The sequence below is a fragment of the Rhopalosiphum padi genome, chromosome 1, assembly GCF_020882245.1.
Source record: "Rhopalosiphum padi isolate XX-2018 chromosome 1, ASM2088224v1, whole genome shotgun sequence".
Taxonomy (NCBI): domain Eukaryota; kingdom Metazoa; phylum Arthropoda; class Insecta; order Hemiptera; family Aphididae; genus Rhopalosiphum; species Rhopalosiphum padi.
Window position 1 is genome coordinate 61,080,507 of NC_083597.1, and position 25,258 is coordinate 61,105,764.

The following is a 25,258-nucleotide window of genomic DNA, read 5'->3' on the forward strand; positions in this document are numbered from 1 at the left end:
ATTGTGGTATATCTGTCCACCACTACATTACTACATGACGATCTTCGAAATCTATTACATCGGTAAATATTTTATGTTATTACAGAGCCGTTTACATAAAATATATATGTAAAAGAAATTTTTATGAATTTCTAATTATAAAATATTTTTTGAGATTTTGAAGAATTTCGTCAAATTTCTAACTTCAAATGCTTTTAAAAAAGAAATTGTGTCTATATATTTTTATAATTTTATATAGATATAAAAACAACTTATATGAGATTTTTTCTTACATTTTTAATAATTTTACCCAAATGAATAGTTTTTTATTGACATTTATCGAAAAAGATCGAAACAAAATAAAAATAAAAAATTTCAATTATCTATAAATAGCTCAGAAGAGTTAAAATTTATTGAAAATTATACCATGTCTAGACAATAATAATATAAATACACGGTGAAAATTTCAAGTTTCTATAAGAGAATTATAACAAAATAAAGAAAGGTTTAGTATAAAAAAATCCCGATTTTTACTTAATTTATTTTATTTGTCTCAATTATTAAACAAAGAACGGAAATATGTTTACATTTGACCACCCCCCTCACCCAAAAGTACCGAAAAGATCCAATTCTTGATCCACATCCAAAGTTAAAGATCTAAACACTTTTACTGCCCTAAAAAGTAGTGATAGATTGAAAAAAAAAATATCAATGTAAAATCAATACATCTACTGATCGCTTCTTTCTAAAACTGAAAGTATCTGCGACATACTCGTTCCTGTATAATTATTATTTTAATATACGTAGTTTCAGCACTTTATTTACAATACGAAAGAAATTTATTACATCAGCCAGGAGTCATAATGTAAATCTCAGTAGATTTGCTTCGTAAATTTAACCATAAATATTTCAATCAAATCGCTTATTTAAATTTTTTAACACTGTTATTATAATATTATAAAATAAAAGTTTCAGTTGCCACAAAAAAAATAACAATATAATACCTTTTATTATGATAATTATACTTTGTGTCTACGTTTAATTTTTTTCTCATGACTCGTAAGTTTTTTATTGTTATATTTTTAAACATGATTTTCTTTTTGTATGTTATGTAATAAACAACAGTAACAGCTTTGTACTACGAAAAAATAGAAACATCTATATATAAAAAAAAAAAATAATAACTATAACTGTATGTATAAACTCTCGATAATTTTAATAAGCTGCAGCTATAATATCTTTTTAATAATATAATAAATATTTCTTTTTTGAGCATGGCGCAATAACGCTGCTATTTTGTTTTAAAATTTAAGGGTTCTTAACGAAATACTAAATCAATGTTAAAGATTTCGGAAAACACCCATGATACACTGCACAAGCGACGGTCGTTAATAACAAATTGGCTTCGATAAAATAGTTTACTCGTTCGGTTGTCTACCGGTTCAGTTACCACACATTACACAATATATCCACTGGAAAGTTTTCAATGTTATATTATGGAAGCGCCGCGTCGCCGTCCATTCGAAATTTTGAAAAATAGCTTCCTATTAAGTAAAGTATCTATAGTAAACCTTTTAACTATTTTTCGGTACTACAGTTTATTAGAATACCGCACAAAATTGTATTATAACAGTTTGCTTTTACACAATAATTCAACGTGGTCGCAATAATAATATAAACTATAAAGCCCATTTTTAAATAAATACATTCAGTGCGTAGTGTGAATAGTCAACACTTTGTTAAATATGGCGAGTAAAACTTTATTTTACTTAATTGAAAAATAATACGCAAAAATTGAACTTGTGACAATATTGTATTATCTATATTAATTCTCTTTAAAACTTGTTATGGTTCTGAAGATTAGATTTGTTTACATTTTTGCTATATATACTGTAATCAACGACATTATGTTAGGTCTGAGTGTACCGTGTACTGGGATAATTAAATTTTTGTTTATTCAATTTCGATATTTTTTATGATAAAACATATTTTTACTATATAATTATAAAAAGTAAAACTCAACAGATACCATATATCAATATGGAAGGTAAAAAATTACCTCATTTTTTACAATTTTAAACTGACAACATAATACTATAAACATATAACTTTCTCGGAGTTTGATTTTACCTATGTAATATATTTGAATATTATGATTAATTTATATTACAATATTCTGTCTATATACAGATACTTTGAACAGAAAATATACCGGCTCATTAAAAATTGATGATTTTTTTTTAATTTCATTTTATAAACGCGTTAGTTTTTACAGCATTATTATTATTTTTTTAAATAAAAATGAACAAAACCAATTACTATGAAATAAATCAATATTTATTGCATCATAAATTATTTATTTTCATGGATGTAAATGGATGTGATAATTTGGATTTGAAGCCTGTAAATAGCGAATCGTAATAATTATAAATAAAATACCAGATATAAAACGGCTGCCGATATCTGATAGACTATAGTATACTAGAACAGTCTTCATAGAGTATAAATGTCAATAATCTGAATGTTTAATTTGTTCGTGCATTTGATAGCTTATGAGATGAACTTAAATTCCGAAATTATTGTTAATAATTTATATGAGTTATGATATGATATAGATGTGGTGGAAATAAGAAAATATCAATAAATATAATATTATGCGCCATAGAAAATTATTAATTAATAATAATTAAGTAGTTAAAAAATAATTCATAATAATATTATTATGCTATAGTTTTATCAAATCAAATTTTTTTTTAATTAAGTCGTTTGAGAATAGAAGTTTTATGCTGGGTACAATATTTATAAAAAACGCGATTAATTTTTAAAGATTTAGAAAAAAAAATTAATATTTATTTGAAACAGTCGTTTTCATTATGATAATCTGAAATATTTAGTACAAATCAATCTATACAATATTGAATAATATAGTTAAGTATATAATTTTTAATATTTTATTATTGATATTTTCGTTCTCTTTAAAATGATCTGGTTACTAGTGTTATAAAATAATGTGCTGAGTTTAAATTTTTATATTTTTTTATATTACTATTACATTTGTATAAATCGATTGTTATAAAAATTTTAATATTCTATTAGTTGATTCCGGTTGAAGTCCTATAATTTCGCGTAGATGATCTGATTAATTTTTTTTTCACTTTCGTATCCGTGACATTCTATTAAAATGTTTTTTATAATGAGTTGAATTTCACCGATGATGAATAAAATTTGGAAGACCCTTAAGATTTAGATCAATTAATATATTAATGAGTGAAGTTTTTATTAACAAGTGCATATTAAATAAATAACATTAATATATTCAATTTAATACATTTTCTATTTATTCAGTGACTTATCATTTTTTTTAGTCCATGAATATGAGTCGAAAGCAGTCGTATTCTCTATTAAGACTTATTGATTTCCATTTAAAGAATAACTTTTATAATTAAATAATAAAAATAAAAGTATGTTAATTAGAATTTAAAGTAAAGGTGAAATAAACTCATAAATATTAGATAATCAACAGTTTTATATATAAATCTGGTAAACCACATGTTCACATGCAATCATTCGTCAAAGAATAAATGAATAATATAATAGTAAAAAAAACAAAAACATGAACACACGCGTTATATATGTTACCAAGATTATAAAAATATACGTAATAATATAATATTGTAAAAAAAAAAAAATTAGTACCTTATACCAGGGGTGGCCAACTTTAATAGACTTGCGATCGACCTCCGAGATTTTCTAGGTTGTCGCGATCGACCAAAAAAAAAAAAGGTTGTCAATGTGTATACAGTTCTTTTATTCGATATCTGTGTATATAATCTCGTTTAATTTATTGATTTTTTCTAAATATAATTTTTATATTCCTGGGATATACAAAAATATACAAATTTACAGAAAAAAAAAATATTTTAATTGTTTTCTGAAAAAACAACTCAAATTCATCTCGCGATCGACTGGTTGGCCATCCCTGCCTTATACAATTTTCGTTTGTAAATTTGTTTGGTTATCGTCCGTTTTAAGGAGTTAATTAATATTATGTTACGGTACCTAACCTAATACTGGACGTTATTATTATGTAGTACTGTTATCAATATCGAAGGTTACTATTGGATTATTTTGTGAATAATTGTTGGTAACAATGTTACGATATGATGTTTGACGAAGATTAATCTAAACAAAAGGTTCTTAATCAAATAACCATAAATTCGATTACTACATAAATTTCAATTGAATATTGCTCGAAGTTCCCGGTGTATCCCATTATGCTATGCTCCCGAGTCCTGACCCTCTGTCCATATAGATTAAGGACTGTGGTCGAAATATTATGATAATAAGTTCACAAACAGACGCCTTAAGTTTATTGCAAACAATGATTCATTAGAGTATATTATGATATCATAAACATTATTTTAACCAAGTTTTGCGATAACATTAAAACTATTATTACGTTAGATGGGAAGAAATTATATTAAAATGTTTTTTCTTGCGTAAATTATAACAATATTATTATAAACGATGCCAATGATTACGTAAAGTTGTCGATTAAAGTAAAATTTGGCTATAGGATAAAAACAAGATATAGATAAAGTTAAGATGTCATCGATCTCCAAGAAATTATTGAAAAATAAATTAAATAATTTAATCGATATTTTTGGTTCTCGTTCATATTTTTTATTAATGTTTGAATAAAATTCTAATAATCATACATCTACAATTATTATTGGGTATTTATTATTTTAAGAATAGGTAATTTGAAAGTCACGTTTGTTTTATTTCAATAATTGAATAGGTGTATTAATTATTAATTTTATATTTTATAACTAAAAGTATTATGTCTTTGCAAAAAAAAAAAATAATAATAATTATAACCATAATAAATAATAAAAATAATAACAAAAAGAAAAATAAGTAGTAGAAAAAAAGAAGAAAAACAGAGTAAATTATATGAGTACGTAAAGTTGGCACTACCAAATTTTAATGTTAGTTATCAATTTAACCGGTGAATTAATATTATTCAATATGTTAAATAATTATCTAATTTTATTAATCACATAAAATATAAGTAATTTACTTACAAAGAATTTCAGCATTTTGACTTAATTAGTATATATTAATGTTCAGTGATGATATAATACGTATATTTTATTAAAAAATAAGTATATACAGTTCAGTTGAATACATTAATCGGTTAGTTTGAATGTCAACGAATTGTGTAAGTATACGTTTAACATATTATAATATATTACAAGTAGTTTTTGAGTTAACTATTTATTTCTTAAAAATTGTATAATATAACATTTTTTTACTTATGTATTTGTAGTTTTAGATGGTTATAATATTATTATGTATAAATTCCATACAAAATTATTTTTTGTATACGTGTTTAGTGTTTCATTTAGTAGTTTTGTGGAATTAATACATCGCGAACCCAAAGAGAAAATTTTAATGAACCAAGCTCGTATAGGTAGGTATATTGACTTTCTTCGATTGATATTTACCGTTCACGCTAAAATATTCCATATGACAAATTAGTATATAATATATAATGCTTGTTATAATAGAAGCATATATAGGTATGCAATGGATTTACATATTGATTATAAATTATTTGTTTTTAGAACGAGAAGTTGAAAGTACAATAATTATCACGGTACCGTAGTATCTTCTATCCACGGGCTACATTTAAAAAAAACCTGTTTGAATAATATACATTAATATACGTCTATGTAGTATCTACGCATGTTTATATTATATGAATATTTTTTCTGAATCTTACTTCTACGCTTAGAGTTATATTATTAATTTTATACACTGACTTCGTATAAAGTGAAATAAACCAAGTGTTTATCATATTATGTTAATTATAACCACGAATAATAATAGAAAACACATTATTCTCATTTTAAGTTCGACGACATTCAAACATTTTAATTGAATTATATAAAAAGCATAAAAGACAATACATATTTAATTAAAACTGTCTTAAAATATTTATAGTGAGATATTGTTAAAAAAAAATTAGAATAAGTATTAAATGCATAAACAGTCCCAACGATTTTATTTTATTTTTCAATTGTTTATGTCAATATAAAGAATATATAAGCATTATAATGCTATATAATCATGATATATAATTGTTATGTTATATATTTTTCTGCATACCTATGACACGTTAGTCTCCTACGGTGGCAAAATCTTACAGAAAAGATTGTAAATTATATTCCTTTTATTATAAGTAATTATTTCATTCTCAGAATTCGGTAGTCGACCGTATCCTCGTGGGGAGCTGTTGAAGTTGAAGTGACAGAACTTACTCGGTTATAAATACGTATAATGACGAATATAAATTTTCATTCTCATTTTATTCAGACGTAGAACCGACAACTCAATCTAGGTATTATGGGCAATCAATAATAGATAGGTAGTTAAATACACCTGTACAGTACAGAAAGTAATGCATTGCTAATTTTGTCGTCTTTTAAGAAATATTGGTGTACATTTGTTCGTGTAGGAATTTACATTTGTAGCCGTTTATTTGCTATGTTTCGCATGGGAATTTATCAAACTCCACTAAATCGTTTATAAAAATTTTGTGCAACTGCTCTCCGTGAGCATACCACGGTCAACACATTCACAAATTCTTAGAATGATCTTAAAATAATTACTTATGAAAAAAGTGATATCTTACAATTTTTTTTTGAAAAATTAGCCTTGGTGTGGAAGTAATTATATACATATCAATATTTTCATTTTACATGATTTTATTATAAAATAAACTAAAATTATATAAGATTCGTCGATTATGCGTTGATATTGTATTTCATATATTATTACGCTTAATCGTTAGTAAATGACTATTAAAGGTGACAAAATAGTATAATGGTAAATATCATTAAAAAGACTTAAACGCACGTTAAAAAGTATACGTATAAAATATTGCATACGATTATTATAGCGGCAATTTTTATACGTTATAATATAAAAGTTGTTTTTAATAACTGCTGTTTTTTTTTGTTTTTATTAAAAGCGGGCCTTTGCAGCAAGGGTCATTGGGCTTTTAAATTATTTTTTATTACATAATAAATTTCAGCTTATTATAATAATTTTTATATTTTGGTTTGAAGTTTGGCAGCTGTTATGAATTTGATGGTGTTGGATAATGTTTGAGGGTGATAATTTAGTATTTTGGCTAATGATTCGAGAAGAACTAGACTTGTCCTGATGTTGAGAAATATTTGGCATTCGGTAAGTATGTGTTTGATAGTGACATGAACACCCTTAATGACTGTTTTGTATTGTCCATAAAGTAAATAAAATAAATATTTCTGAAAATTTGTATAAAAAACATTATAATGTCTACGATAACAATAACAATATAGATTATTATAAAAAAAAATACTTATTTATACGCAGGGAATTATAGCATTTGCATATTATTCATCATAGATGTAGTAAAACATAATAACAAAGTGATACACAAATACGTTTTATAGTACAGAGAATTCAAATATAAAATTGTATTTAACTTAATTTATAAATAATCAACAAAAATAATTTGAAACGATCATAAAAAATGTAGTAGTCGAAGTTGGATCATTCTAATAGGAGAGCTTACCTGTTTGAAAACGTTCGAAAACATCTAATAATTTATTGAAATTGCAAAGGTAAAAATGTATGATTTAATTCAAAAATTATTACTGTCTAAAGTAAATTTGTACTAAAAAATATTTTCAAATTATGCAGTAAATATTTAAAAACTATACTTAAAAACATAATATTAAAACAATTTTTAATATATTTTATGTCTGATTCAAAAATATTTCTTAACTTACAAAATGTTAATGCAATAAACTAATGACCTAAATTATTTCATCATAAAAAATTCTTGATATCTTGAATATCCGAGAGTTCATCTATTCATCAATAATATTTATTATATAAACATAAATTTGAAAGAAATTTTAAATACTATTACACTATTATGTTAAATCGTGTTGTTACAAAATTGCGCACTCGAAAAAAATCAAAATTATCAAATTTTTCAAATTTCTGTGTAGGTATACTTCAGACCCGATACTCGAATATCTGTATATACTATATACCTAACTATTAAATTGATATTGTGTCGAATGTCAATCCGTCACGATTTCCGTGCCCTTGGTTATAATAAGTAACATTGTTAATCTTGTAAAAATAGTTTCCAAGCGTATTACATAAATGTTTATTTATATATCATGTTGATGTCTTCATTTTTTTTATCGTCTGGGGTTTCCATTAATAAATACAATTTTCTACTTTATTATGTCACAGTAATCATATAACAGCTATATAATATTATATAGTTTTGATCACGTATTATTTCGATTTGACGACCGAACAATATTGAACAATTAATATCAATTTAGACATATCAAATTTGAGATTAGTTAATACTATACGATAGTAATTTTATATTTTTATATTTATTTGTTAATAGGATACGATCACAGAGGGATTTTCATCAATTTTTGATTCTTACTATCATATTATATGTATACCTACATCGATGTATGTCACTGTTTGATTTATTCTTGAAATTTAAAAAAAATATATGACGTTTTAGAAAATAATTATTAATATGAAGTATAAAAATTATTGTTGTTCGTATATTTCTATAGACTTTAATTTTAACCATTGTATATACGATATTACTATATTATGATAAACGACGAGAAACTTGTTAAATACATGTGTTTAGACGAATAATGCGCATCTGCCTTAAGCGAGTCGAGTCTCACTACAATTTCCAGACCAGAAACTTTGCGTCGTCGGGAATAAAACCTATATGATATATTGTCTGGCATCACATACAAGCGCGTGTTGTGTACATAATTATCATGTAAAATTATTAATGATGATGACTACTTCATAACAGCCCATATTATTATGACCATCATTATCATCATCATCAACACCATAATTAATTGTTATCAGTATCATTATCGTCAACGTTTATGTATAATCTTAGGACAGCGTTGACGACCGGAAGCGTTAGAGACGACGAGTTCGGTGTCGTCCTTCCGGAAATTATTCACCGTTTTCACCTGCAGCGGCGGACGATTTCCAAAATCGATGAGGTGACAATAATGATAATACAATAACGATAATATTATCCGAAACCGTTTCATATCCACCGCGCGTATATTGCTATAGAGTACAGACACAGATTGTATTGTACACGTATAAGCGGCGAAAGGAATATTATACAGAGGCTATAGGCCGCGACAGATGATGCAGAGAGAGAGAGAAATGGTCAATGTTATAAAACACGAAGATACAGGATGATTCGATTATATAGCTAAAGAAATTTTCGTCAATTATTATATTTTAGAAGAAAATTTTTAATTAAATTGTAATAAATTATATTTTAATTTTAGAAGTAGAATAATCTTTTCAAAATTTGTATCAATGTATCATATTATATTATATACCGACATTTTCGGAAAAGTATTCTCAATCTTTTCGTGAAAATAAATAAGTATAAACAGATAAGTTTTTGTTTAAAATAATACAAATACAAAAAATTATATTATTTTGTAAAAATATAACTATATATACTATAATATATATATATATAGATATATAGATATTATATTATATACTTGAAATTGTCTAGAACTACCTATATATTTTTTTCAAAACCACAACAATTGTCTCGAAAAATATTTAGTGTAGTCGGTTAAATGGATCACTCTGTACATGAATTATTATTGAAAACATCTCACTGAGAGATTACCGATAATAATCGATTGGTTTGGAAAAAAAATAAAAATAATAAGGAAGCACGAAGAAGATGGAGGAGGAGTAAAATAATACGATGGTATCGTACCGACCGACTTGCCACCACCGCCACCATCTCCGCCGTTGCGGTAGTCTTCTATTTCTTTCGGATGTTTGCCACCGTCTAGCGAAGATTTATGGTAAATGCGTGCATTATTGTATATAGAATAACAATAATAATAAGCGTATTCCAACTAGACAACATCGTCACTATAATAATCCGAGAGTCGGACGTCTAGCTGAGTGTCTTTCGGCGGGCCCTCTCTCCTACACTCTCTCCCGCCAAAGATCGAACAGTCGCCCGGCGATTACGGTCGCGGTAGAACTGGTAAATACCCGGCATATCCGCGGAAAATGCGTCTCCGCGGAACGTGACAGCAGTCCGCAGCAGCCGTCGATAGCGTCTGCACGAGTTTTACCGACCGCGACCGCCGGTTATGATCATGATGTGAGAAACGCGTATACGGCGGTGGCTTATATTATATTTTCGTTGTTCGGCGTGATATCGTATCGTAATATATTATTGTTGTTGTTTTTCTTCAACGTCGCACACAGATACTCTCGAGTTCAGTTTCGATCCGACGTCTAGCGGCGTCCGTCCTTTGACATTTTCCAGAATCCCCGTAAGTACAAATAGTACAATATTTATATACTGAAAACCCGTAATATAGGGTAATGATTATAATAATAGAATATAATATATTATCGTAGCGGCTGAGCTTATATCGTTATTTATTATTTCATTACGCATTATTAATATCATAATATTGACTATAATATAATCATATTAAATGTATATGAAATTCTATTAGACATGATGCCTGATATCTAGTGACTCGAACGCAAGCGAGCTGTTATATTTATTGATACAACTGTAGGCAGCAATAGTTCCTTGCGTATTCAACTATACATTTCCATTGATACATTGCTGACTGATAAACAGGAATAGTATTAACTTATTTATAAATACTTATAGATAGTTTCACTTACCTATAAAAATATACTTATACATCTGTAAGAGTGGCCAAAAAGAAACATGTTTAGCTGTTGAAAATTAACTTTAAAAATACAAATAATTGTCAATACACTGTTGGATTTGGTATTATATTAACCAAAAAGGTATTGGGTAGCCAAATATTATTGTGTAATTGACTTTTTCATAATATTCGATACTATCTGGTTTATAATTTTGTATAAATATTTTATAATAGGTAGGTTAGGTATTTGGTACCGGTGATACTTATTTAGTCAACAATGTTTTATTAGCAATTTTAAATTCATTTTTTCTTCTTTTGTTCCATTTTAACATTACGATTTTACCAAGTAAAATATGATTATATATTATGAGTACTAAAACTCATTATTTCGATGATGCCCAGTCATGCAGAATGTAAAATGTTTTCGAAAAAAAAAATTGAGGTGCAATTTGCTAGTACATAAATAATACAAGAAATAGTCAAGCCGCTTGCGATCAAGTTCTCATAAATTTGAACGCGAGCATTAAACAGCAATAATACTTATTATTATTATTATAGTTGTTATTGGCGGGAGAACCATGTGCGTAGAGACGGGCACGTGTTGCATCGACAGTAAAACCACAACGTAATAATTAACTATTATAATTACAATATAACTATATAATATATAGTTTATTATTATGTATATTTTCATAGTGTTATCGATCACCGAATATTTCTGTAGTCTGACAACAGATAGTTTAGATTTTTATATTATATATAGTTACACTTTAGAGCGTATTGTACAGAAAAACGGTTAAGGTTGGATTACAACAGGCTTAATATATTAAGCGTGGGTTTTATACTTGAAATGACGAGTTGTGGTCCCCCGAGAATTTAGTTAGTGGTTTGGAGCACAAGTGGTGAAATGTTTTTTGACGAAATTAATTTTTATCCAAAGGATGTGTATTTTTTTTTAAAATTATTTATGAAAGAAAACGTCAACAGTCCATTTAAAATCACAAATTTAAATGTTTGATCTTTCAAAAATTGAACGAGAAAGACAGTTTTCACTTTTTATTGTCGATATTTTATTTTGTATAGTATATTTTGTTAGTATAAAAAATATAACAATAAGGATGAAATGTCTATTCATTTTTGCAATTAAATATCCCGTTTAAATTTGAAATATACGAGTAGGTATATTGGTTTTATGTTATCTATTTGATCGGAGTTTGGCGGCGTTGTTCTTTACATTTTTTTTAAATATATATTTTATAATCCAAATAGATAGATTACACATTCCATTCTTTACAAGTTTACATTTTAAAATCGAAAACAAATATTGGGTAGGTACTTAAAGTGATTTGAAATTCAGATTTAAAAATATAGAATGTTAAGTTTAGATCCAACAATTAAAAAATAAAATCTAGGCAGTATTTTATTTTTTATGAATAAATGTATGAACATTTTAAGGACGAGGATAAATGTAAATACATGTAACTATTAAGCTAAGAAAAAATATTTAAAAATTTCGAATGCAACGATTCGTATAATTGATATAGTGATAGCCGATAGATATTATACGTATCGATCTTTTTAAATACTATTTTTAGAATATTATGACTATAGTATTATTAGAAATGTGCTTTTCTTGTAATTGAATATATATATTTTTTTATAATGAATTATAAGGATATTAAAATATTATAATTGTCGTACTTTTACTCATAATTTTATGTCTTGGATGAATTTTTGGTCTTTTAAAATATTATATTAGGTACCACATTACTACAATATTCTATGTTAATAAAACGTTTGATTCAGATTTTAATTTTTTAAAGGTTAACTTATGTAGTACGCAGTACTTTGTGTGTTTTTTAATTTAATTACCTTATTTTTGTATCAATACTCGTATAATATTATATTATATATGTATAAAAAGTATATTTTTACAAGAAATCACTAATTTTCTAGTACATTAAACCTAAATAATTATTGAAACTGAATTTCAGATATTCGTGTGAACTGCAATTTTCTAGTCTGTTAAAAAACTATTATAGTTTTGACAAATTACCACTTAAACCGACAACACAACATTGGTGTCTGTACATGAATGTTAAAATAGACCTGGCATTTTTTGTTTTGGAAATGTTTTTTTATTTACTTTAATTTTTTTTTCCCTATGATCGTTTCTACGATTTTTTCGTCTCACTCAATGAACTAATTAATGATAATAGGTGCACCACCCTTTGATAGTGAATGTATTGTGTGTATATCTGCTGTAGCGTAGATATATCTTATTAGTTGCATGTCCATAGGTTCGACGTTATCTCCATGCAAATCAAATTGAAATTGGTATGATTTTATGATTATTTTAATTTTCAAAGTACGCTTTTTTAAATAATATAACGAATAATGCTCTTGGATCTTGGTTGTTATTTTTACCACCGATTTTCGTTATTGTTTTATATTTTGAGCACTTTGTACTATAGGTATATGTACCTTACTTTATTACTTTATTCACTAGAATATGTTTTCATACAACATTTTAACATGTGCAGTAGTAAAATTAGATTATTTTTTTTTTAATTTTTAATCTCATTCTCGTTTCTATTAACAAAAAATAAAACGTTACATTAATCGATAAAACTGTACAATTGAAACGCATCGTTATATTATATTATTATTATTCGAATAGCTGTTATTATAATACTGTTATTACTTATTATTATTATTACAAAATATTGTTTGTACGGATATGAAAATATGTAATTACGCATATTACACGTGACGATTAAAATTTAAAATACCAACCGTCTTTGGTCCCATGTATCTTAATACGTATGAACACGCTTTGAATCTATTACCGTGTATCCAGTCATGTTTGTTTGATGAACGTATACCAGAAAAAGTATATCAAAAGTTTCAGATTGTGTGATGGTATAATATTATTAATTTATGTCGCACCGAATTATTCTGGAAGTAAAGAAGTTTATTGAACTCAAATGTTTAATTGTTTAATTTGTATAACATACAGCCTTTGCATGTTATTTTCATATGTTAACGGTTAAACGGACTTAGCGTGTTGAGTACTTTTATGTAAATCTGTACTTTTAATGTGACTGTTGTGATTTAGAAAAATTATTTTTAATTTATTATGTTACATTTTATTGTTGTTATTTTTCAGTAGGTATTTATTTCAAATTTGTTGTTTAAAAAATTACATTTTACATAGATGCCGAGAAGCACGATTTATTTTTACATTATCATTGTGCCGAAAAAATATATTTATTTAAAAACTAAGTTAGTTTCAATAATTTTATTGAAAACGATAATATTATCGACTAAAGCATTCGGTATAAGTATATACAAGTATTATAAAATAATATTCAAAAAATAGTTGTTTTTCTTGTATTATAAACATTAAAAATTACATTTTAAGAATTCTTAAAAATGATAAAAATCAAAATATTTTTAAAATTTTATGTTTGTGTAGTATAATTCTAGTTTATGGATTATTAACATTTTATTAAAATTAAGAAAACTGTTTACAGTTTTTGTGATTAAATTTAGAACATAATAGATAATATGTGGTTAATATATTTTACATAAATTATTAAATATAATACGCATGTCTTAAGATCAAAATAATTATTTTGACAATGGTTGACATTTCAATTTATTGTAAAATGTCACACAATTTAACGTCGTTATCACTTCTGTCATCGTATGATATTTAAACATTTCGTTATACAAATGAATGTCATTTAAACTATGTCAGTTGCATTCTAGGTCATATTTTCCTGTAAGTTTATTAAATAAAATAATTTTATTGTAAACTATTTTGTATTTGTCAACAAAGTGGACGTTATGTATAATAATTATTTTTCGTAAAAATTATCATAATTTACATATTTTGGATATAAAAAGATTATAGGTACATGATCTTTGCTCAGTGATCTCATGGATCTTGTCCAATGTCCATGTTAGGTATGTGATATAATTATAGTATACACAATATGTTTTAAATAATTTCATAAACACAATAAATTATGTTATAATTGCTTTACAAATATTACTATATTATAGTTTAGTTAAACGTCCAAGTACAATATTGAGTAGCAAATTGAACAAAAATAATATCAGGTATATTATATGTTATGGTCTAGTGACTGGTACCGAGCGTGTATATATTATGGGATTATTTTATTTTTATTTTTTCACTTAGTTTGACATCTTTAAAACTATTTTTTTTCTCAAGTAATTTAAACAATTTAATTTGTCGATTATTGTATCGACCTAGTGCAGTTTACGGCAACGTCCTACTTATCGTAATTCACGATATGCCGGAAAAAAAATATATGATGCCGCATTAAGTTTAGTAATCGTCGTCGTCAATTATTTTTGTATTTTGTTCGGCGCCGCGTACAGTTCAATAATCAAATAAACCGTGATATTTTATGATGGGGGTTCAATAATATATTACCTATTATCATTTTGTCAGCGTTGTGTGATGCGGCGGACAGCGGCTCGAGCGTATAAAAACGCGCCACAAATCGAGAAAAAAAAATTCTGTCGTTGACGTGATTTGTGATCGTCGACCGTTTATTATATACAATAATAATAACAAATAAAATAATAATTTAACGTATTTTCTACGGATAATAGTCGCACACGTACCTATATATATATATAGATATATGATGGGTAAAACGAGGATGCGCCGAATGGAGAAAGCGTACCTGCGACTAAACGCCGCAAGAGCCTGTCATATAATGTACCTACACCGGTACTGTATCGGTAAGAAGTTTTACATATATTAAATTGTACGAGATTTACTATCGTCTCGCTGCGACCGACTTTTTAACCGAACACACGCATCGTAATGGGTACCTGCTGTAGCGGCGTCTTTGGCAGTGAACCGGCACACGACGTTCAAACGCAAATTGATAAATAATATTATATTTCGATGTGTCCTACGAAACTAGCAGAAAAGCAAAAACTAGTATTTCCACATAACGACCAAACGTGGTCCAGCCGTACCTGCGTACCATACGTGATGTGTTGCTATAATAATAATTATAATAATATGATATACACACGCTCGACAATAATAAGTACGATTCGCGTTTCTAAACTTGTATTGATGTCCACGTGATCTTCCGTATCGCACGTCACCACTGCAGATACCGATAATATATTATAATACGGTGTTGTTGCACTACTATTGTGTTTGTCCACTGCACCGTTGTCCGTATATGCAATTAGTGTAATTCGATTTCGATTCACAGCCACACATACTCGCCACCGTGAACGCACGTTGTGGTCGTTGTTATTGTTATTATTAACGTTAAATCATATCAAAGCGCAATCGTCGCATAAAATATTGTATAGATCACGTGCGTTGTCTGTGGATCATCGTGTACAAATCGTCAGCAGATTTGAAACGAGCCGAATAATTTTTACCATTGAACTATTGATACCGTCACAATGTATTCGTGCCATTTGTATTCTAATGTTATGCAGACGACACGACGCACCGTGAATGAGTGTTTTCACGAAATGTATAACTATAGTTAGTACGGGTAAAACGAAAAATAAATTTTAAATAATATTATCCGCGGTAATTGTTTTTTGATCGGACGCTGTTTAATTATAAAAGTATACCTAGTCATTTTTCAAAAAAAAAAATTTTTCGGGTTACAAATTTCGTGGATCGACATTTACACTAACCTATCTACATTTATGATAGATATTAATAAAATATATCGATAAAAAAAGCCCGTTAAATATCTTATTTTTAAACAAGCAGAATTTTAAGAAACTAAAAACATTGGTTGAAATATAAAAGTATTAACTCTTAACCAACGCAGATAAAAGGATGAATAAATAAGGACAATAAATGCTGTCCGACCAATTGTATTTATTTTAAAACAGATATAATATTTGAATTAAATACATAAATTTAAAAAAATAGTTATAGTATATAGTTGCACATTTACTAAACATTTGCTAAACCCAGTTTAATAATAATTATTATATGTTTGACCCGATCACGTATTGTATTGACGTAAAATAACTCGAAGGGTACATTGGTACATATTATATAATCGTAGTTTTTTCGACATTATTATTCTAATAATATTATCACTTAAACTATTATTAGGCGAATAATATAATATTAAAATTTCAGATAAACAAGGCTCAGGATTTATAGCACTTAAAATATTTAAAATAAGCGTTTAAAAAAGCACTTAAAAGCATCATTATAAGCACTCAAATAAGCATTTAAAAACTTAAATTTTAGCAAAAATATTTAATCAAAAAGAAAAAAACTTTCTTTTTACATGATAAAGTAGGTATTATAGACATAATTTGTAACTGTGCTAAAAATAATATAATTAAAGACTACAAAAAATATTGCAACAAAATGATGAGGAAAAGTTTCTAACTAAAAAATAAAAAAAATAAATAAATCTTTATATTATAAAAAAATCAAACTTCACTTTTGAGACATTTTGTATTATTATTTATAGATTTTCCGAGGGTATTTCTGAAAAAAAACCATATAAAATGTAGAAAAACTGGTCAAAAAAGCAAAAATAATTAGAAAAACTGGAAATAAGCATATTCTTAAAAAATCGTTGAAAAAAGCAAAAAAAAGCACTATCAAATATCATAACTGAACGTGTTTTAACATGACATACTCTTCCATAGCAATCTGCTACATTTTAAGTCAATCCATAAAAATAAGCCAATGCTTTAAGTCCCGAGTCCTGCTGATAAATAATAAAATGACAAAATTATAATACAATGTGGTAAATATTGTTTTTTTTTTCGATCCGGGTGAAAGGAAGAAAGTTCGATTAAACTTTTTCCGCACATAACACAGTTACGGTGTATGTAGGCACGTTTCGATAATTTCGAATGGTCTCAATGGATGTTAAATAAATAATAACCGAATGTGTGATAAAAGGGTGTCATCGCTACGATAATTAATAGCGTATTAGTTGTAATATATAATATATATATATACGCCCATGACAATACTGACGAATAGACCGTTATTGTAATATTATATTGTCCGAGTGATAAAATGTCAGAACGTGATCCTATTGTGGGCTAATGATTGGTACAACTACTGTTGTATCATTACAGTTTTATAGTTAATTCGATATCGTAAAATAATAATTTGTACTCTTGCAATGTCATTGTTTTCTTTTATTCCATTTACGAGGAATAGATCGACTTTTTTGTTGAGCAAACCAAGCGTATACTAAATGTAGACGATTTTTTTTCCGTAACGTTTTTGTAACATTCGGTTTATACCTTATAATATATTAAATAAACTATTAACTATAAACTAATATAGCTCTATATGCATGAATGTATGTAGCAAAAAAAAAATAAAAATGATAGAATATGCAACGAATAAAAAGTATTAAATTAATACATTACAATAATTATTTATTTATTATAGGAATATATTTCAATTACATTCATATGTTTTTTGTATATATATGTATACATTTCCTATGCATATAATGTATAAATTATGAATACATCATGATAGTATTAAATAATAACAATTTAAAATTATTATAATTTTTGAGTAGGTATACATAAAAAACATGCCCTCAAGCCTACTAAAAACAATAATATTATTTTGTTGTTGTGTTGACACATAACCGCGTTTTGTTTATTTATTCAAAATCACCGTTAAACAAAACCATCGTTAAAAATGATATTATAATTGATATTTGATAAATATGTTTACTTTCATCAGCACACTCGATATTATTGTTATGATTACATTTGTTATTACGTGTAAGTTATGAGTACCTGTAAAAATTATGAAAAATCACATAGTCATTTTCATACTATGTACATTAAATAATATGAACATGACTACGGAGTTTCAACAGTGAGTGATCGCAAAGTATGAAGAAATAATAATTAATATTTTCCCCTTATTTGTCGTATTGGCTTATACGTCGATAAAACTATATAATAAACTTTCAATTGCGTGAGCTACTGCGATGATCGAGCGGTTGAACCTTCGTTGTTAGAAAACACGTGAAAAACGCCAAGTTGCTATTTTTGGGAGTTGGAGACGATGATTGATCGTAGAGAGAAAAGAATTAATTTTATCACTTCGATTAATAGACTCCATGACGTTGTTGACTACGGTTTGATGGATACGAGTTTCGGCCGAGCGTTTGAAGGATTTGAAGATAATATTATAGTAGATATTTAGGTAGGAAAAAAATAAGTTATTTTTCTATGTACACGGATAGTTAATGAAATTTTGTTTTTTAAATCTAAATCCTTATTCTGTTGGCTTATTTTAAATATCTATAAATACGTCTTTACACATAGTAGGCAGTTATTTTAATTATGCTTTTGTAATATTGATGAAAAATCAGACATAATAGTAGATACAGAATTATAGAACCACGTGTGGGCGTTCGTTCTATACTTCACTCGCTTCAACACAACATAATATTATAGTAATTTGATATAATATTATTATTTTACTCATTTTAAATTACATAATGATGATTATTTTCTACCGTAATGGTAAAACAAATTCTAAGCACGGAGTTGGATAAGATTACACTTGATTTAATGTTTTAATGGTACTCTGAGATATTATGTTCTTGTATTTTAAAAAAAAATACTGAGTAAACACAATTATACTCGATGATTTTTTTAAATCAAGAAACGTGATGATTTGAAACTTTTGAAATGGTTATACTATTCAAAAATGAGGTCACAAACAAGAATTGATCACTGTAGAACCAATTAATTGTTTAAATTAACTAAAAATATTTAGAACTCAATTTCAATCATAACTTATTGTATAATTATTACGATGGATTTTGGACGCAAGTAGCAAGAGAGCTTAGAGAGCTATTGAATTTTTTGTAGCAAAGATAATTATTATTGTGTGTAATATGTTTTTTTTAGTAAAATTATTTTCAGGAAAGTGAAAATCTGACAATTTTTACGCAACGCGTTCTTTATAGGTTTGATGTCGAGCCCAGGTGAGTTCTATGACTCTAGGGAGATCATTTTGTTCGTTAAATTTAATTTTTTTGAAAGCTAAATGCAGTTAGAAGTTTGTAAGTAGTACATTCTGTCATAAGCGGTATAATTTATTAATTTTAATACAAATAATATATCGATGTTGTAATTTTGAAGTTGCGTTATTAGTTTTGTAGAAAACATACGACAGCGATGATCGAATCTGGTGGAAATGTTTGTGTAAAAGTTGGTCAAACGGAACGAAAAGAAATCGATGTCATCACAATATTAGCCCAACCCCAACGACATTAATCGTGTTTAGCCATCATCGAAATTATTGTCAATGCAAACAGATGCTGTTTATTTATCTCGGAATATAATAAAGTGTGAGGAATATATAATAATATACATAAAGAAATTTCGAATAAACGTGTACGGAGAGTAAATTCAAGAGCAAAAATTGGAATAATAATATATCATATAATAGTATTTCATTATTATATAATTAAACATTTTCAATTATATTATGGAATTTGATGGGATTTTCACCGAACTCCGTATGGTTCTACGTTTTGTATTGTATTCAAATAAATTGCGTATGTAAATCGCATTGTATGGAGTGCATTGTGCTTAGACATATGATGCATACTAACTCATACAACTGTTCGCATCGTTTATCAAACTGTTGAATATCGCTACAGGTTTTTCTACCCGAAGAATAGTATTTACTTTCAAATAAACATCACAGACTCGGTAAAAAGAAAAAAATCGGTAATGCGTACCTAAATCAATAACTTTATAACAAATATAATATATAATGTGTCGTATTATATTGTTATTTTTGTACACTTTAATCCAGTAATTGGATTATGACAATATCCCCGTAAAAAACGTCAATCAGTTACATGATAACGTAGACAATATGGTAAACGGCAATCACTTGATATCATATTATGATGCGTGTAGATTGTAGGTATAACGTGCATATTCATCGTCATGTTATTATATCGATACTTTTTCAGGATAAATTCCAGACGGACGAGGGGGAAAAAACCAATCATAATAATGCGCTCTCGTGTGTGTATCGTAAAAATATTATATTATACCGTACCTATATGTTATTATTATATGTATACGTTATATAGTTGCTTTTGTTGCTTGATCGTATATTACGATTTGAGTGTCCAAAAAAAAAAAAATGTTTTTTTCCTTATCATACGTTGCCGTTGTATGACGTTGGAATAAATTGGGTTTGGATAACATAACCGCTGTCCTTACTTAGTCACTTTTGATGTAGACATGTAGTGCGCTAACGCTACATAATAAAAAGATCACATTCGCTACTATTATGCAAATGCATTATGTGTTGGGTGCTTATTATAATACGGTATTTTTTCCTGGCTAGAAAAATAATATTCATAGGTGTGGAAAGGAAAATCTCAGGCGAGACTGTTAAATCTGAAGCCATTGTCCACAAATATGTAATTTTAACTGTTTGAACTAAACATTTTCATTTTGAATCGAATCATATTTATTTCGGTTTAGAATAAAGTAAAAATATTGTATTCGTTAGAAACTACAAAAGATTGTTAAAAAATAGCGTTTACACTTTAGGTACTTATTTGATGAAAAAATACTATGTCACAGTTTATCTTAAATTGATGCTAAACGTTAATAACGATTCAAACACTCCAAAAAAGTAGTATGCTATTTTTACCCCAAACATTTTTTAAGTTTCGTTTTAAAATCTAAATTCACCATTATTGCGTCCATCTGCCCTTTTATAAGTACATAACATGGAGATGAAAATTATTTTATCCATCACCAATAATGTTTTATTTTAAATAAATACACATATTGTCGACTACACTTTTACATTTCAATAAAAAAAAGTATAAGTTATGCTGTACGGCAGGACTTTTAATATTACAAAGTAATAATGTACCTATAATGTCGGTGTAAGAAGTTTTATTATTTTAAATTAATATAGTTTAGTCATTTTTATCAACATTTAAAACAATTATAGTACTTTAAATTAAACTTTTAGATCAGTGTTTTGGTATAATAGTTTCATTGTACACACTAGCTATTTTCTTATTCATATTTAAATTGTTTAAGCATTCTATTGTAGCCTGTAGATAAATAGACAAATAATATGATGGTGCTACTGTAGATAGATTTGTTTAAATTTGGCGTTCTTTTCTTTGACGTTGAATGTTTGTTATAATCTGTAAGTGTGATATGACGTGCTGTGATTGATTTGTTAGGTTTTCAGCAACGTCATTTATTTTTTTATTCTGTTATGGAAATGGGTTATATGGGCATGTCCGATACTTATAGTTTATTATCTTCACAGTTATTTATTCCTGTTGAATATTTTAAAGATACGTTTTTTTTTAAGCAATCAACGTTAGGTAAGTGATAATATAACATTGCATTTTTAAACTAATGTAATGTACTTTTTCTTAGGGTTCATCATGTCACATTGTAACTTATAATATATGATTTTAATATTGATATTTTAGTTGCTTTATTGTTTATTATATTTTCCAACCAAATAATCGTCAATGACATAAGATCCTTTAGGTTATTTAATATAATTTGAAATATTTTAATAGTTATTTTGAATTATAATATTATTACCTTTTTAAATCATACCATATACATTCAAGTATAATTGGTGTTTTGTTATTCACACTATAATTACGTAAATAACTATGATTACAAAACGACAGAATTAGTGTATTATAGTACATTATTATCACACTAACTATACGCACAAGACCGAATTCGTTTAATGATAGCAATAACAACTTTTAGCAAGAATACACTGAGCTACTGAGGCTATTGAGAAATGTTTATTTGTTCAACACCGAAATACAATAAACATTTTACGTTTCGAACGTTTTAAAATTATCAAAATTCGTTATGGTTTAATTTCAACTGTGTTAATATATATATATAAGCCATGTAGATTGTAGATATTATATATATTCAACATTAAAATGTGTATCGAAAAATTATGTGTAGGGCTATTTTCATATTTGTTATTCCATACAACTTATTTCTGTGATTTATTATTATGTATGATGTATTTATTTATTTACTATAATAAACACACCTCGGGTTAAAAATATAAAGTTGTATATTATAATAAAATATTTATTAAATCCTATGATTCAAATTATAAATTATAAATTAAAGATACAATACATGCAATTATATAAATGTGCAGTAAATTAAGTAATTGTAACTTTTTATTTCTAACATTCAATTTAAAGGTATAAGATCACGACAAAAACTGAAGTTTCTAACTTTTTTACAGGAATTCAACATACGATATTTTATATGGCTATTTAAACATATAATTATTACAATGGTATTTATACTGTTATATGTGTCTCACAGAGACTTTGGTATTAAAGTACTTTCCATTTCGTTTTTACTAATAATTTTGAACATTCAACCATTCCACCATTAAGTTTGTATATTATACCTATATTTAACATCAGCTATTATTCGCCTATTTACTAGTAACTCAGTTTCACATAATATACCCACTTCAGTTTTTTTTTATATACACCTGTCTGAAATTCCAATTTTTTTTTCCAAAATGTAATAACAATAAGGGACTAATGCAAATTATATAACTTTTAAATAGCTAATACCTGTTATAATAGTACATGATATAATTCGTTAATATACCATATTTTACCAAAAACCATTCCAATAATTATTTTTTTTTTGTAAGACATGTACCTTATAGAAATCAACATATTTAAAATAAGCTATAAATATATTAAGTGTAGAATTTTGATATGTATGCGGTTATGAGAGTAAATTTTAAGATTTTATCTCAAAATTAAATTACGCATGTATAATAGTTTAAATATAAATTTTGATATGTCATATTATTTTCAATGCAGGTGATAAATTAATTAAATTGTACCCCAAGCATGGATAAAATAATATAATTTTTAAACTAGAAAAAAATAATCATAAGTTATATTGTTAGTGATTTAATATTAAACAATTATACGATTATATTAATTCGTATTACTTTTGGTGTGGTAAACAATTTGATTGGACTATATAATAAAATGAAAATATTATTATGACATAATAACATAATTATAAGTTAATAGTTATTACTAAGCTTGTCCATTAAATTATCCATCTCTGAGAGGAAGCGTGTTGGTATAGTAATAGGTATAGAATAAGTAATTTTCGTTATTAGCAAGTGTACTTAATTTATATTACACTAATCACGTAAATACCGGTAAATTGCGTACGGGAAGAAATTAATGTTGTTAGCTGCGTTGATCGAATATTTAATGAAAAAAAATCAACGTTTTTACAAGCCATACCGTTTTAAATTGTAACAGTAGCGTTTGAATAATGTAATCGTTTTAAAAAATTAAAATTACGAGGTCGGTGATACAATACGCACAACAGTCATTCTTAATGTTTGTTTAGACGAAAAAAAAAACCATCAAATTACCGAAGAAAATACATCATTGTCCCATTGAATGTTTGTTTTAGCAGACAGCATTAACATGACGGTTACCCGTGTGATAATAATAATTAATGATAATACAGCAATTATAATACCTAACGAGTAACGGTTGAACATCGTTTAATCAGGAACTGAAAATGTTCGAAAATGATCCCACGTCGGATGGGAACAAATATATAATATATTTCTATCGAATTTTCACTTTTGTTCCTCCCACTTTTGACGTACGACCGGACACGTATGTAGCCAGGTCGTTGAAATGCGCACTGCGGACATTAAAACATCAGCTGCAGATTATTTGAAAATGAAATATTATGTGCAAATAAAAACTAATCTATTCCCACTTTCTCTGCTGCGTGGCTATACTTTTGTTTTTGCCACTTCCTTTTTGCGGATGCGCTCGATTAGTAATAATATGAAAATTCCTACTAAAATGTAATATACATATATACATAATAACCGGATAATTTGGCAACGTTGCAATTAAATCACTACGTTAATTGCTTATTATGGTATAGAATACCACTTTAAAATTAGTACAATAGAATTCAGGAAAATGTAAAATTATAGTATTATTGTAGTTTACACTCGCTTGTATGTGTCTAATCGATTGTATTGTTTTCAGATCGGGTTTATACAAGGATGGGCCCAAACGCCGTTTCCATATCAGCCATAATCATCATCGTCGCCATCACATCTATTGCCAAAACTAATGGTGAGTAAAATAAATTGCGTATCGTCAAATAAACGGGAGTGGATGAAAATAAAAATGCGACTATAGGCTTATTTTTGAAACGAAAGAAAAAACTAATTTTTGTTTCAAATGCTCTTACGGCAACATAAGTGTATTGGATATCGTATTTATATTCCGAGCGGGTAGGTTAATAATATATTCAGCACAGAAAATCGCTAAAAAGTGCGCATTGTCGAACAACTCATATATAAA

The 25,258-nt window shown here is 26.9% G+C and overlaps 1 protein-coding gene across 1 annotated transcript in view; it reads left to right on the top strand.

Annotated features, from left to right (window-relative positions):
- Window positions 1–10,121: 10,121 nt before the first annotated feature.
- The window catches only part of LOC132921982 (cadherin-89D), a 45,285-nt gene continuing 30,148 nt past the window's right edge, over window positions 10,122–25,258 (top strand). Inside the window, exons 1-2 of the mRNA XM_060985257.1 lie at window positions 10,122–10,433; window positions 24,938–25,027. Of these exons, the coding sequence (XP_060841240.1) occupies window positions 24,955–25,027 (73 nt within the window). The 5' untranslated portion in view covers window positions 10,122–10,433; window positions 24,938–24,954. The remainder of the gene's footprint in view (window positions 10,434–24,937; window positions 25,028–25,258) is intronic.